Source organism: Mizuhopecten yessoensis, unplaced genomic scaffold, assembly GCF_002113885.1.
Source record: "Mizuhopecten yessoensis strain PY_sf001 unplaced genomic scaffold, ASM211388v2 scaffold9073, whole genome shotgun sequence".
NCBI classification, from domain to species: domain Eukaryota; kingdom Metazoa; phylum Mollusca; class Bivalvia; order Pectinida; family Pectinidae; genus Mizuhopecten; species Mizuhopecten yessoensis.
In genome coordinates, this window is record NW_018407865.1 from 851476 (window position 1) to 866134 (window position 14659).

General features: G+C 38.8%; 1 protein-coding gene across 1 annotated transcript in view; it reads left to right on the forward strand.

Moving 5' to 3' along the window:
• LOC110457269 (DDB1- and CUL4-associated factor 1-like) overlaps positions 1 to 12132 on the forward strand; it is a 42622-nt gene extending 30490 nt beyond the window's left edge. The window contains exons 29-37 of the mRNA XM_021508472.1: positions 763 to 819; positions 1621 to 1712; positions 2010 to 2091; positions 2979 to 3212; positions 4132 to 4222; positions 4721 to 4822; positions 5466 to 5542; positions 7562 to 7760; positions 11061 to 12132. Coding sequence (XP_021364147.1) covers positions 763 to 819; positions 1621 to 1712; positions 2010 to 2091; positions 2979 to 3212; positions 4132 to 4222; positions 4721 to 4822; positions 5466 to 5542; positions 7562 to 7760; positions 11061 to 11158 — 1032 coding nt within the window. The 3' untranslated portion in view covers positions 11159 to 12132. The remainder of the gene's footprint in view (positions 1 to 762; positions 820 to 1620; positions 1713 to 2009; positions 2092 to 2978; positions 3213 to 4131; positions 4223 to 4720; positions 4823 to 5465; positions 5543 to 7561; positions 7761 to 11060) is intronic.
• The last annotated feature ends 2527 nt before the right edge of the window (positions 12133 to 14659 follow it).

Here is a 14659-nt window from a genome sequence, read left to right on the forward strand (position 1 = left end):
CCGTCAGTCCATCAGTTTGTAATGTTTGACTGGATAACTTAAATAATTATACAAATTTCAAATTTGGAGTGTAGGTTGCTCTAAAGGATGTGAAGAACCCTATTGATTTGGGGCAGAGGTCAAGGTCATGGTTGCTAAAAATAGAATTCTGCTTGGTTGGGCTTGTTTTGATGATAACTTGAGAACGAATCATCATACAAAGTTAAAACTAGTAGTGTGGGCTGCCCTAATGAATGTACAGAATCCTCTCAATTTCGTTTACTTAAAGACATCAAACTTGTGCTATTTTTGGGTCCTCTTCTTCACCTTGTAGTGACCTGGCTACTGGGGTTAAATCCCCTCACCCTGTATTTAACTTCTTTGTACATATATTAGAAGACAATAATTTGTGTTTCACTCGACATGTATATCTGACGTTATGCACTATGTTTTATACGGTATGAATAACCGTTTGTAGAAAATGATTTTTTTTTGTTCGTTATGAATTACCGTTTAGAATCATGATCAATGCTCAATGCAAATTTAAGAAAAAATACAACATAATGTGAAATGAATCTATTGTTTATAGTTAACTGAAATTAATCACTTTAAATTTAAAAAAAAACACCTTCAAATTAATGCTTAACAGAAAATTTCTAGGGATATAGAATTAACCAGAATTCAAATGAAATATTTTTTCTAAATTAACTACACTTGATCCATAACTTTGATACAAAAATTGATTGAAAATATAGTAACACTATTACCAACATTTTGTTTCAGGAGCCAGTCAGCTTTAGTGCTCACACGTCTCCCATAACCAAATGTCAACCGTCCAGGGTAAGTAACTCTGAACATCTAAATATATAAACTTTGTTTTATTTTACAACAATTATGAAACCAGTTATTTCAACTTATATTAATCACTCTTGTTGGCCCGGATGTTATCGTGCAGGGAGTCTTATTTTGGGAGGAAACCGGAGTACCCAGAGAAAACCCACGTGGTTGGGCAGGTGACCCCATACCTTTTCACGTCCGATCGGGGAATCAAACCCTGACTGCTTTGGTGAAAGGCAAGTGTGCTATCCACTGCACCACCCTAAACATCGCTAAGCATTTATAAGTCTTATTTGATAATTGTGTCGACTAATATGTAACTTATACCAGTATCTAAGGATAAGGGCAGAAGTTAACATTTAAGATATATCTATGCATATATTTGTCAGAAATAATGTCATATACTAATTATCCTTGGTTGTCTGGTTGTGCCGTGGTTAGAGCACTCACCTTTCACTCATGATATCTCGACCGAACCTTAAAAAAGTCAGAGGTTGATTGCCCTAACACATAGGTTTTCTCCAGGTATTCATGTTTCCTGCTGTGTAAAATTCGGCTGTAGGTTTTGTCAGGACCAACAAAAGTGATTGGTAGAAGATGATAGAACTTGTTTCATAAATGTTGTAACATGATACAAATTAAATGTTTAAGTTTTCATCCTTTTGTGAGACCATGCACATAGTCTCTGTTCTGTTCCAACATGATGTGTAAAGAAGTGATTGTATTATACATATATGAAACTTGTGCACAGTTTCGACCTATGCTTAAAACATATATAATCTTTTATTACATTTCTGACTACAGGATGGCGGGCTGGTCCTGACGTCCTTCGAGGTGGAGTGGGAAAACATGCACGGCTCAAGTCTGTGGAGCTACGGAGATGTCCTGGACAGCAAGTAGGTCATAATTAGGCATGATGGGTAAAACATTAATGGCGTTGATGACAAACCAATATGTATCAGCCTGCAACATACACTCATTTGGATATTTTCTTTTGTTTCCCCTGCTTTTGTTAGACTGTTATAAGTTGAGGGTTGATAAGAAGCAGGGACTGTTCATTGGAGGAAGTGAGAGACAATTTGAGGTGTGGAGGTTATTTTTGAGTATAGATGACTTTTAGGCACAAAGGGTCCGTTGTGTGTTAAAGGGTTGCTATGTGGTGTGAGGGGTTGATTTGTGACTTCCTGTTTCAGGTATTCATTTGAGGATTACTATGTAGAGTTTAGTAAACACATAGAAGACAGAATCATCGGCACCAGGGATGGAACCGCACATGTAAGTCTACTCATCACTTTTATTCTGTATACATATTTACCGCCACAAGTGTGGTGCCATACAACACTGAGGAACAGAATACAGGATTTGTTTATGTCTGCCTGAACAGGACCAAGTTTACATAACCTGTACTTAGGAATCTTGGATATCAATAACTTGCAATCAAATGTGTTAGACACATACATTCAGTTATTTTTAATACACAGTCACCTTTGCTATGAAAAGAATTTTAGTTAATCTTGAGTTCAAATAAATAAAGGCATTGCATTTGAGGACAATAAAAACTAACATTTAGTTTGTTGTTTGCTTACATTTCCTCCTCTGTCCCTCTGTCCCATGTTACTGGCTCTTAATCATTGTCCTTGTCCTTGACCTTGCTATTCCAATATCTAAAAATTATTTTGACATTGCTGCCGGCAGATCTAAAATTCAATGATCTTAACCTAATTGACTTTATATTTAGATAGATGACCTTGACATTTCTAGCACTAGATCCAAATCAATGACCTTGACCTTGTTGGATGTAGATCTAAATCCATGATCTTAACATTGCTGGCTGCATATCTTCATATTTATGTATTTTATATCTTGACCTACCTGTCTTCAAATATAAAATAAAAGCCTTGAGCTTGTTCAATTTTAATTAAAATAATCTTACCTTGTAAACTGCAGATCTAGGTCAAGGACCTTGACCTTAGTAGCTCTAGATTAACATGAATTACCTTGACCTGATTGCAATAATTATCTTTTGTCATTACTAACCCTTGATATGAATTGATAACCTTAAACGGTTCAGATATTGATTTGACACTGTTAACCTTAGATATATATCAGCGGCCATGACCTTACAAGTGTAGATCTAAAATCATTCTGACCTTGTTCCACAGATCTATGACGTGGCTACGGGTCGCCAACTGCTGAAACTGTACGATGCTAACTTGGCCAACAACTACCAGCTGAATCGTGCAACCTTCAACCCCACTGATGACATGGTGCTCAACGATGGAGTATTATGGGATGTTCGATCAGGAAAGCCTATCCACAAGTTTGACAAATTTAACCAATTTGTGAGTGGAGTGTTCCATCCAATGGGACTGGAGATCATTATCAACTCCGAAGTTGTATCCTTTCATGGCTGTTCTGTGCTAGTAGTTATGATTCTAAAATAACAAACGGTGGCGCTCTACTTCCTTGGATTTGATGAAAATAAAGGTGAAATGGTTAAATTCCCCATATCCGAACATATATGATTGGCATAATGATACAAACACAATCATGTTATCAGGATTTGCCCGGGGTCCGCCCCCCCACCCATGAAGATAGTCCCTGGATCATAACATTGAAATGATTGAAACGTCCACCCTATGAAATATAAATTAACTTCTAGGATTGACTGTGGGGTCTAGCCCACCACTAGGGACTTTGTCCTTGGGTCAAATTATAGAAATGCTTGTGATCCTTACCACACAACCATATACAACACATTTGCTGGACATGAAGCTTTCAGGATTGGCTCTGCCTTTTGGTATTGTATTTATCCAGCAATAAGCTCATGTCTAGTGACAAGCCCTCGAATATCTGTTACAGTTCCTACCTGGGTCAGCCCCACCTTTTGTACAGTTTTTGATCCCCTCCACGGAGGCACGCTTCCAGTCAATTTTGTTAAGTTCCAAACAGACATGGAACCATGATAATGCCCAGTGTCTGGCTCCATCCCAATGGACCCTGTTCCAATACAATTTCACCACCCTAGAACCATATATACAATTACTGGTCATTAAAAGATGATACACATAGGCTACACGTATTGGCCTTTGAACCAACTTCCTATGAAGCTTTCTTGGTCCCTTGGATCCTTGAACCAATTGCTGTGTAAAGGCAGATTTGTGCTTTAATAGAGGGGATTACAAAGGGGGATATTAATGTAAAATTACTTTGAATGAGAGTATTTTGCCATGATTACTCAGATACCCGTGTTATTGGTTCAACCTCTCCAGGTCATTTTTTCTTGAAAATGTTTGTCCCTGACTGTTGTGCCAGTGGGACATGAGGACCTATCACCTCCTACATACCGTGCCCTCCCTCGACCAGTGTCAGATTCACTTCAATCACAACGGCAACATCATGTACGGTGAGTAGACTATGTACTGTATTCTCATTGATCCATCTGGCACTGTCGTTCCAAGCTACTCCTAGTGGAAACGTGTTGGATGTATTTACACAATATAACCCTGATAGTACTCCTACCATCTTTGTTTAACAGCAAATGTGACAGGGTTTTGAAACATTTGCATAGAAGATGTAAAATCTTTCCTTAAAGTCAGATCTATAAATAGATATATATTTCTTTGTAGTTTCACAATATTGCCCATTTATTAGATTTGTGATGTCTAAGCAGAATTGTAATGAAACACAGAAATAGATATATGCAAATAAACTTTACAGCTCTATTATAAATCAGCATTTTAATACATGAAATTTAAAGTTGAAAGAAAGTAGAACTTTTTAAATTAAATCTTCTACAGAATCTGTTGAGTGTGACATAAAAAAAGGGTAGAGCTACAACTGGTATTTAGTGAATTAAGCTCTATACATTGATCTTAGTTCATTTCATTCTTTGTTCATACAGCTATTCAAATTGATCAGGAACAAGATGCTGCCGAGGAAAAAGTGAGAAGTCCATACGGGTCTACATTTCGAACTTTTGATGCCAAGGACTACAGTTCCATAGGTAACCAAGCAACAAATAGGTGCAAAATTGTACAATAAATCTTGCCCGAGCTTGAACTTTTAAACTGTTATAGATATTTTGATGAAGCTGAAGAAGTGTAACTGCATCTAACCAAAGGTCACTGTGACCTTCACCTCAAGATCAAAAGTCAACTGCAAAACTTTCAATGAAATTCTGTGTGAGTTACAGATTTTAACCATTGACGATAACTTGGTGAAATTTGAATTATAAAGAGGATGTGTAGTGCCCTTAATTTTAGTCGCTCTGACCTCACCTTTAGGTTGAAGGTCAAATAAGTGCAAAGTTTCAGTTATACATTGTGCAGTCTGTAGAGTTTAAGCAGTGAAAAGATATTTTGATAAAATTTGAAGTATACCTGCATCACCACTCTAATGCATTAAAGTCACCTTGACCTTCACCTCGAGGTCAAAGGTTTGATAAGATCTAATGGCTGTGAAGGGAAGAAATGTTTTTGTGAAAAATAAATCTCTTGATGAACATTTCTTTCAAGCATAATGTTCTAGATTTTTGCTGGGCTGTAAGACCTGTGAATTGAAGTTAATGTATGGTTTACTGTTTTTGTTTTTCCAGTCTTTGAAATCTAAACTGTTAACTTACTTATGCCACCTTGGTTCTCCCTCAGCTACCGTTGATGTTAAATCCGGCACCATCTCAGACCTGTGCTCCGACCGAGCTGATTGCTTCCTGGCTGTGGTAGAGGTATGTCACCTTAGCACATAATCTCTAGATATATGTTCTTGCTGTCAATCCAGATTTCTGGAAAATATTTATGTACATTGTTCTGTATACAAAGTATGTAACGGGAGTTGATCACTAGGTCGGTCTGGCTCGATGTTTTTCCAAGTTCTATGATCGAATAGTGTATTTTTCTGACTCTCTACATTGTTTGGCGAGTATTGAATCTAATCTTATAATAGAAAATATACTAGAAGACTGGTATAAAGTTCACTAACACTGATGGAAATATTATTTCAGCATATAGGAAGTTATTTACAAACACTAGGTTTGTCTGACGACCAGATTTGTCTACATTAAAAGAAATCTTAAACTTACTACAGAAATATCTAAATACAAGATCTTTTTATTCTTTCTAAATATTATTATTTATATATAAAGAATAAATAAGTTTTTTATTAAAACTCAGATACAAAGTATCTTACAGAAGTAGAGGTTCGTAAAGATGGCAGACTTTTGTTACTTTTTATAACAGAGGAAAGACTTCCCTTTTCTACTGGCCGTTGGTTGGTGTTTTTTCTCCGGGAACTACGGTTTTCTTCCGCCACCAAAACCTGGCACGTCCATAAATGACCATAGCTGTTAATAGGACATAAAACACAAACAAACAGACTGTTATTGCTTGGCAATACTTATGGAATACTTGTTTCAAGTCTTGTACAGGTATTTACCAATAGGTAGTTCTATATATGCACTGCTTGATAGACAAAGAAAACAAGGTGGATCCAAACAAGGCCACATTTTAACATGGTCATTTCAGCAAAACACATTCTATACTAAAGACACACTGAAACACATTGTGCTATACACTGACTGTACTAGCAGGGGAAATGTTTATTCCCTTGTTTACAGTCTCAATGTTGCAGTACTTAGACTATGATTTTGTGACATCAGAATAAGTAACTATATCATAATATTTCACATGCTGAATATGACAGTGATCATATGAGAAAGAAAAAAAAATCTGCATATGTTTATGGGGAAGGGGATATTGTGTTGACTGTTTCTGTCCAGTCCGTCCCGTTTCAGTGTCATCGTTCTAGCAGCTTCATTTCAATCATACTATAGATGAGAATACCTTGAATGAGTCTGTTTGTCATGGTTCCTAGGTCAAGGCTATCACCACTTACTATTTATAGAAATCCCAATCCTTTAGCTTTACTGAACAACATTATCACTATATAGATTTTGTGATCAAACTTTCTGCAAAGGTCAAGTATGAGAATCCTTTTAACAAGTTTGTACTTCGGAGTTATAAGGCCAAGGTCACCATTACTATACCAGGTATATAGATTTTATATTAAACCCTCAGGCCAAGTAAAATTAATTACTTGGTTCTCAGGCCAATTATTTTCAAAATAGATGCGTCAGGGCGGTATATTTTTTTTTCATTTTACATGGCAAAAACGAGACGAGGGCGATTTTTTTTTTATTGTGTAGTTTGTAAAACGTTCATTGTGGGCATTATCTTGGCTTTTTTTAGTTGTGTAGAGACCCGTCATAGAGCAAACCTCTGAAAATCCCCCCACGATGTTCCAGATGAGAATCACGAACCCCCCATTCCTTATTTGTACCGAAATGAGCACCATTTGTACACAAGACTAATAAGTCATGATCATTTTAACGCTTGCCTGTATCTCAATCCTTATCTTTATTCAAACGTTTTCGGGACTTGGGTGACTAACGAATAAAAACAACATGGGACCAATTTTCCGTTTTTTTAAAGATGGCGGCTGGCGCATTCACGATTTTTTTTTATTACTTTCACGATAAAATTGGCAATGCGCACGGTGCCATGAAATGCGTGCGGGCCTGAGAACCAAGTTATCAATTTTTTTTGGCCCGACACAAATTTTCTTGGGAGTAGGGGAGCATTCATGTGTTAGAGATATTTTCTAATGAGTAGATCATGTCCCACGTGGTTTTCTCTTGGGTTTTGTTAATCTCTATTGTATAATAGCAATGTTATTGTATGTGACACAGAATCAAGACTTCTCTGAGACGGGAACTAAAGAGAGTGTGTGTAAGCTGTATGAAATCGGTAAACTACGTGACGCAGATGATGACCAGCCAGAGGAGGAGGAGGAAGACGACGGGCTAGAGGATGATGACGATGATGAGGATGATATCCTCAATATGGACTCGCTAGATGATTCCAATGACTCCTTTGAAATTGATGGAGGTATGTTAGTTATTCGGCACTAGATTTAAGATACAAGGATAGAATTGATAGTTAACTATCAGAATTTGACACGAGATTAGAGGCAGATTTGGCTGAATGGTAAATACTCTGGTCGTCTACGCAGTTAGTCCGAGTTCAATACTGAAAGACTTTGTTGCATGGAACTTTCAGACCCTGTGCTGTAATGGTCTGGGGTGGGTGCTACAGACCATGGTCTGTAATGGTCAGGGATGGGTGCTACATACCCTGTGCTGTAATGGTCTGGGATGGACGCTACAGACCATTTGCTGTATTGGTCTATGGTGGGTGTTTCAGACCCTGGGGGTGTGTGTGTTACAGCCCCTGTGCTGTAATGGTCTGGGGTAGGTGTTACATACCCTGTGCTGTAATGGTCTGGGATGGACGCTACAGACCATGTGCTGTAATGGTCTGGGGTGGGTGTTACATACCCTGTGCTGTAATGGTTTGGGATGGACGCTACAGACCATGTGCTGTAATGGTCTGGGATGGGTGCTACATACCCTGTGCTGTAATGGTCTATGGTAGGTGTTACAGACCCTGTGCTGTAATGGTCTGGGGTGGGTGTTACATACCCTGTGCTGTAATGGTCTGGGATGGGTGTTACATACCCTGTGCTGTAATGGTCTGGGATGGGTGTTACATACCCTGTGCTGTAATGGTCTGGGGTGGGTGCTACAGACCCTGTGCTGTAATGGTATGGGGTGGGTGTTACATACCCTGTGTTGTAATGGTCTATGGTGGATGTTACAGACCCTGTGCTGTAATGGTCTGGGGTGGGTGTTACATACCCTGTGCTGTAATGGTCTGGGATGGACGCTACAGACCCTGTACTGTAATGGTCTGGGATGGGTGCTACATACCCTGTGCTGTAATGGTCTGGGATGGACGCTACAGACCATGTGCTGTAATGGTCTGGGGTGGGTGTGACAGACCCTGTGCTGTAATGGTCTATGGTGGGTGTTACAGACCCTGTGCTGTAATGGTCTGGGGTGGGTGTTACATACCCTGTGCTGTAATGGTCTGGGATGGGTGTTACATACCCTGTGCTGTAATGGTATGGGGTGGGTGTTACAGACCCTGTGTTGTAATGGTCTATGGTGGGTGTTACAGACCCTGTGCTGTAATGGTCTGGGGTGGGTGTTACAGACCATGTGCTGTAATGGTCTATGGTGGGTGCTACAGACCCTGTGACATAATGGTCTGGGGTGGGTGTAACATACCCTGTGTTGTAATGGTCTATGGTGGGTGTTACAGATCCTGTGCTGTAATGGTCTGGGGTGAGTGTTGCATACCCTGTGCTGTAATGGTCTGGGGTGGGTGTTACATACCCTGTGCTGTAATGGTCTGGGGTGGGTGTTACAGACCCTGTGCTGTAATGGTCTGGGGTGGGTGTTACAGACCCTGTGCTGTAATGGTCTATGGTGGGTGTTACAGACCCTATGCTGTAATGGTCTGGGGTGGGTGTTACATACCCTGTGCTGTAATGGTTTGGGATGGACGCTACAGACCATGTGCTGTAATGGTCTGGGATGGGTGCTACATACCCTGTGCTGTAATGGTCTGGGATGGGTGTTACATACCCTGTGCTGTAATGGTCTGGGGTGGGTGCTACAGACCCTGTGCTGTAATGGTATGGGGTGGGTGTTACATACCCTGTGTTGTAATGGTCTATGGTGGATGTTACAGACCCTGTGCTGTAATGGTCTGGGATGGGTGCTACATACCCTGTGCTGTAATGGTCTATGGTAGGTGTTACAGACCCTGTGCTGTAATGGTCTGGGGTGGGTGTTACCTCCCCTGTGCTGTAATGGTCTGGGGTGGGTGTTACCTCCCCTGTGCTGTAATGGTCTGGGGTGGGTGTTACAGACCATGTGCTGTAATGGTCTGTGGTGGGTGCTACAGACCCTGTGACATAATGGTCTGGGGTGGGTGTAACATACCCTGTGTTGTAATGGTCTATGGTGGGTGTTACAGACCCTGTGACATAATGGTCTGGGGTGGGTGTTACAAACCCTGTGTTGTAATGGTCTATGGTGGGTGTTACAGACCCTGTGACATAATGGTCTGGGGTGGGTGTAACATACCCTGTGTTGTAATGGTCTATGGTGGGTGTTACAGACCCTGTGCTGTAATGGTCTATGGTGGGTGTTACAGACCCTGTGACATAATGGTCTGGGGTGGGTGTAACATACCCTGTGTTGTAATGGTCTATGGTGGGTGTTACAGATCCTGTGCTGTAATGGTCTGGGGTGAGTGTTGCATACCCTGTGCTGTAATGGTCTGGGGTGGGTGTTACAGACCCTGTGCTGTAATGTCTGGGGTGAGTGATGCATACCCTGTGACATAATGGTCTGGGGTGGGTGTTACATACCCTGTGTTGTAATGGTCTATGGTGGGTGTTACATACCCTGTGCTGTAATGGTCTGGGGTGGGTGCTACAGACCCTGTGCTGTAATGGTCTGGGGTGGGTTCTACAGACCCTGTGCTGTAATGGTCTGGGGTGGGTTCTACAGTGCCTGTAACGTTCAAGTGAGGTAAAACTGTATATATAATGATACCAATGGAAGCATGTTTCCCCTGTTAACACAAAACATCCTCACATTGTATTAATAGTACATGTATTAAGGTACTTTAGGTGGTCTAAGCACTCGGTTGTATCTCCAACATTTAAGAGTTGAACTTTCTTCATGACTTGCATATATTTGAAAGAAATATATTCATAATTGGTTTTCACAAAAACGTTTTCCATGGGGATTCAGTCCCTGTATATCCTGATTGTAAATAAGGGAGCTTGTCGGAGGTTATTCACATTGTAACCTGTTATGATATATGACATGTTGGTACTTTTACATGATGCCCCTCATTGAATGTAATTCATCTCTAAAATGATGGCTTTTCTTGTGTGTAACTGCTTGAAAGGTTCATCATTCCCATTCTCAAAAAAAAACTGGTGGAAATGAAATGTGATGTCAACTGGTATTTTGACACCATGTATTACGCAAAATTTGGTCCCATTCAGATTCAATATTTAATTTGGCGCAAGTGGCAATGTTGAAATGTTTGTAGCTGTAATGTGTGCAAAACGTTTACACAATAACTCTTGAAAGAAGATTTTATTATCAATTCCCCACTGCAGTTCAAATTGAGTTGGATCAAGAATTCAATATGGCTGCCAGTGGCCATTTTGTGTTCATAAAGGTGTATCTCCAGTGGATATCTTGTAAACAAATTATTGGATTTAGATGAAACTTTTAAAAGCTCATTGTTTTTGTTTTGCAGATGACGATGATGATGATGACGACGATGAAGAATTATCAATATCAGATATAGATGATGACGATGACCTGGATGATGATATTCTGTTTCAGTTAGTGTGATAATATTGGTGCTGAACACTATTCGAGTATTAGGCTGTAGTTGTACAGACACTTATCCGAGATCTAGAGACAAAGCTTAATATATTTTTATCTGCAATACTGTTGGTTCCCGTCACATATCCGAGGTTGATAGTTTGGTTCCCGTCACATATCCGAGGTTGATGGTTTTGTGAATAGGTTCATTATTGATGAAATCTCTCAATTTTACTGTTACTAAGTGAATAGGTCGTCTATTTATGAAATTTCCTAATTTTATGCTGATATATATATATATGTGACCACATCCTGAATTCGTTTCTGTTCAATACATTTCTTGATTATGAATTGATTTCATGAAATATGACAATATGTTGCCTTTATTTTTATGCTAATGTAGTTCCTAAATCTTGTCGGTAACCTTATGATAATGAACAGACTTCCAGGAGTTGGCTAATTAAGAGCAGCAGTATTCGGGTCAACTTTATGAATATTTGTGAATATTAGATGCTGATTATGATGTTACAAATTTTTTATTCAAATTTTATGCATCCAGGTATTCTTTCTGCTCGCTATTTATTAAGTTCTTCATCAGTGATCATTTAAGAATGAATTGGGGGCATTATAAAACCCGTTCCCCAAGGGGGCATTATAAAACCCGTTCCCCAACAAAAATTTTGCTGTATTTTCCCGAAGTCAATGCAAAAATCACTTTATTTTCTTTAAAATTGTGCTCTTTGTGCATGCTATTCTCTGTTTATATAGGCTACTATCAGTCTTGTATATACCTGGTTTAACATTGCTACAGAGAGGTCAGCAGGCTTCTGTTGGTGATCACTCTAAACAAGTCTCAAGTGAACTGACATTATTATTTAATCATTGTTATTGGTGTAAGAGGTTTTCTGTTAAATTAATAAAATCAAGATGTAAACAAGTTTTAAATTATCAGATTTTTTATCGTTGTATATATTGTCTGAATAAATACCCTGATGAAAACATGAATTTGTGGATGTTTTTGTCCTAACATTGTATGGATGTTTTTGTCTTGACATTGGGTGATAATTGTGTGGATGTTTTTGTCCTGACATATCGGGTGATAAGATTGTGTAGATATTTTTTGTCCTGACATATCCGGTGATATTAAACATTGTGTAGATATTTTTCGTCCTGACATATCGGGTTATAACATTGCATGGATGTTTTTTGTCCTGACATATCGGGTGATAACATTGTGTGGATGTTTTTTGTCCTGACATATCAGGTGATTACATTGTGTGGATGGTTTTTGTCCTGACATATCGGGTGATAACATTGTGTGGATGTTTTTTGTCCTGACATATCAGGTGATAACATTGTGTGGATGTTTTTTGTCCTGACATATCGGGTGATAACATTGTGTAGATATTTTTTGTCCTGACATATCGGGTGATAACATTGCGTGTATGTCTTTGTAAACATTGAAGATTGGTTTGATAGTTGGAATAAAGAATCCTTTCCAAACGCTGATAGGCAGGATGATGGGATTCTTTATTATACCCCCGCAACGAAGTTAGGGGGGGGGGGGGGGGGGGTTNCTCCTTAATTAACAGGTGGATTTCATTGAAACTTTGCATGAATGATCAGTATCTTATGTAGTTGTGCACCGGCATTTTAAATTGGGATTTCGACCCTTTTTGATGGAGTTATGCCCCTTTTTGTGAAATACTTGTCCGCGTAACTCCTCCTTAACTAACAGGTGGATTTCATTGAATTTTTGAATGAATGATCAGTATCTTATGTAGTTGTGCACCGTTTGGATTTCAACCCTTTTTGATGGAGTTATGCCCCTTTGTGCGGAATACATGATACTTGTGGGACACTATGGATTGCTTTGCAATGCTTTGCCTTAGTAAGCCTTTAACTTACAGTTCTGGTTTATATAGCAGCGGGGGTATTAGTTAGCCTTTGGCTTACAGTTCTAGTTTCAACTGTTCTAAGTAGTTACCGGCTGAATATAGATACAGCAAGCCCGGGAGGGATTTTTCGTTTGTTTAGCTGAATGTAACTATAAAAAAAAAAATACATGTCGAGTTTAGCAAAAAGTTAAACATTCAAATCTTTGGTGTGATACAGGTTTACCGTGCTTTCATCTGATTGATGCTGTAATACATGATGTAGTTAATTTATATTTCAGTTAACTAATGGTAACTTCCACATGTTTTATTTGAATATCGTATAGGACAGTATAGTTACCTTCCATATTAAACAAACAAACACATTTCACAGGATATAAAACACTACCATCACTACAGTGTATATGTAAATAAGAGTTATGTTACTAGATGGACTAATGAATTGTAATTCAACCTATTGTTATTTGGGTTGGTTTAAGTGTCGGTAAAGTGTCGGAGTAAATCAACAAGTTGTCACTTGTACATTGTTTTTAATATTTTCATTAAAGACAGTGTAAGGGAAACCATCCTTTAGTGTATTTTGGAGATTCTTAATTCAAAATAACTGCTATAGAGTTAATAATCTTATTGAAACTTTGCATTTTTAAGATGCAAGAATTTATTCCATTTACAAGACTGTACTAAATAAAAACTAACATAGACTTAATCATGAAACTAAAATCAAAAGAACCTTCCACCTATCATTGGAGAAAGGATGTGCCACACTCCACCAAGCGCTAGAGATGTAGCAATTTTTTTCAATAGCAAGAAAGAAGATCAGTCAACCAATCCTTGTCATGTTCAACGCTAAATATGACTACAGGCTTTAGTGTTCTTCTGAACAACGTTGGTCAAGTGGGGAATTAGATAGAGCAATCGCTTTTCAATTTTGCTACAAATATGTTTTGTATTCTATAAGTATGTATTTTAACACCTACCATTGTTTTACTAACAAGCGGACACTGTGGTAGATTAGCCTCAGCTTTACAGGTTCTTTTATCCTCGTGAAATAAAGTGTATTATTATTATTTTCATTTAAACGGACGGGATTTCTTTCTCGTATCGGACGTGAAAAGGTATTGGGTAATATGTTCGAAAACAGGTTTTTTTTCCAGGTACTCTGGTTTCCCCCACATACAGATTCATTGTGGGCCTTCCGGAAGTTCGGGGCAACAAGAATAATCGACGCATTTAATAGAAATAAACTGCTTTTTAGGTCACCAGAGCTTTGCTCAAGCTCATTCTGATCGCTTTCCGTCCGTTGTGCGTAAACTTTTTACATTTTCAACTTCTTCTCAAGAACCAGTGGATGGAATTTGTTCAAACTTGGTCAGAATCATCCTTGGTAGATAAGGCTACAAAATTGGGTATACTTTGACAATTTTCTGTAGGAAATTATTTTTACTTGGTGAGAATTATCCTTGGAGGAAGATGGTTTCAAATTGTAAAATTGGGATTCCTACCCCAACCCTAGGGGCCATGGCGGGACCCCAAAGGGAAAATTAACCAATATTTCAAAAATCTTCTTCTCCAGACTCAGAGGTACTACAGTCATTTTCTCTACATGGAAAGAAAGATCATCAGAGGCTTTATT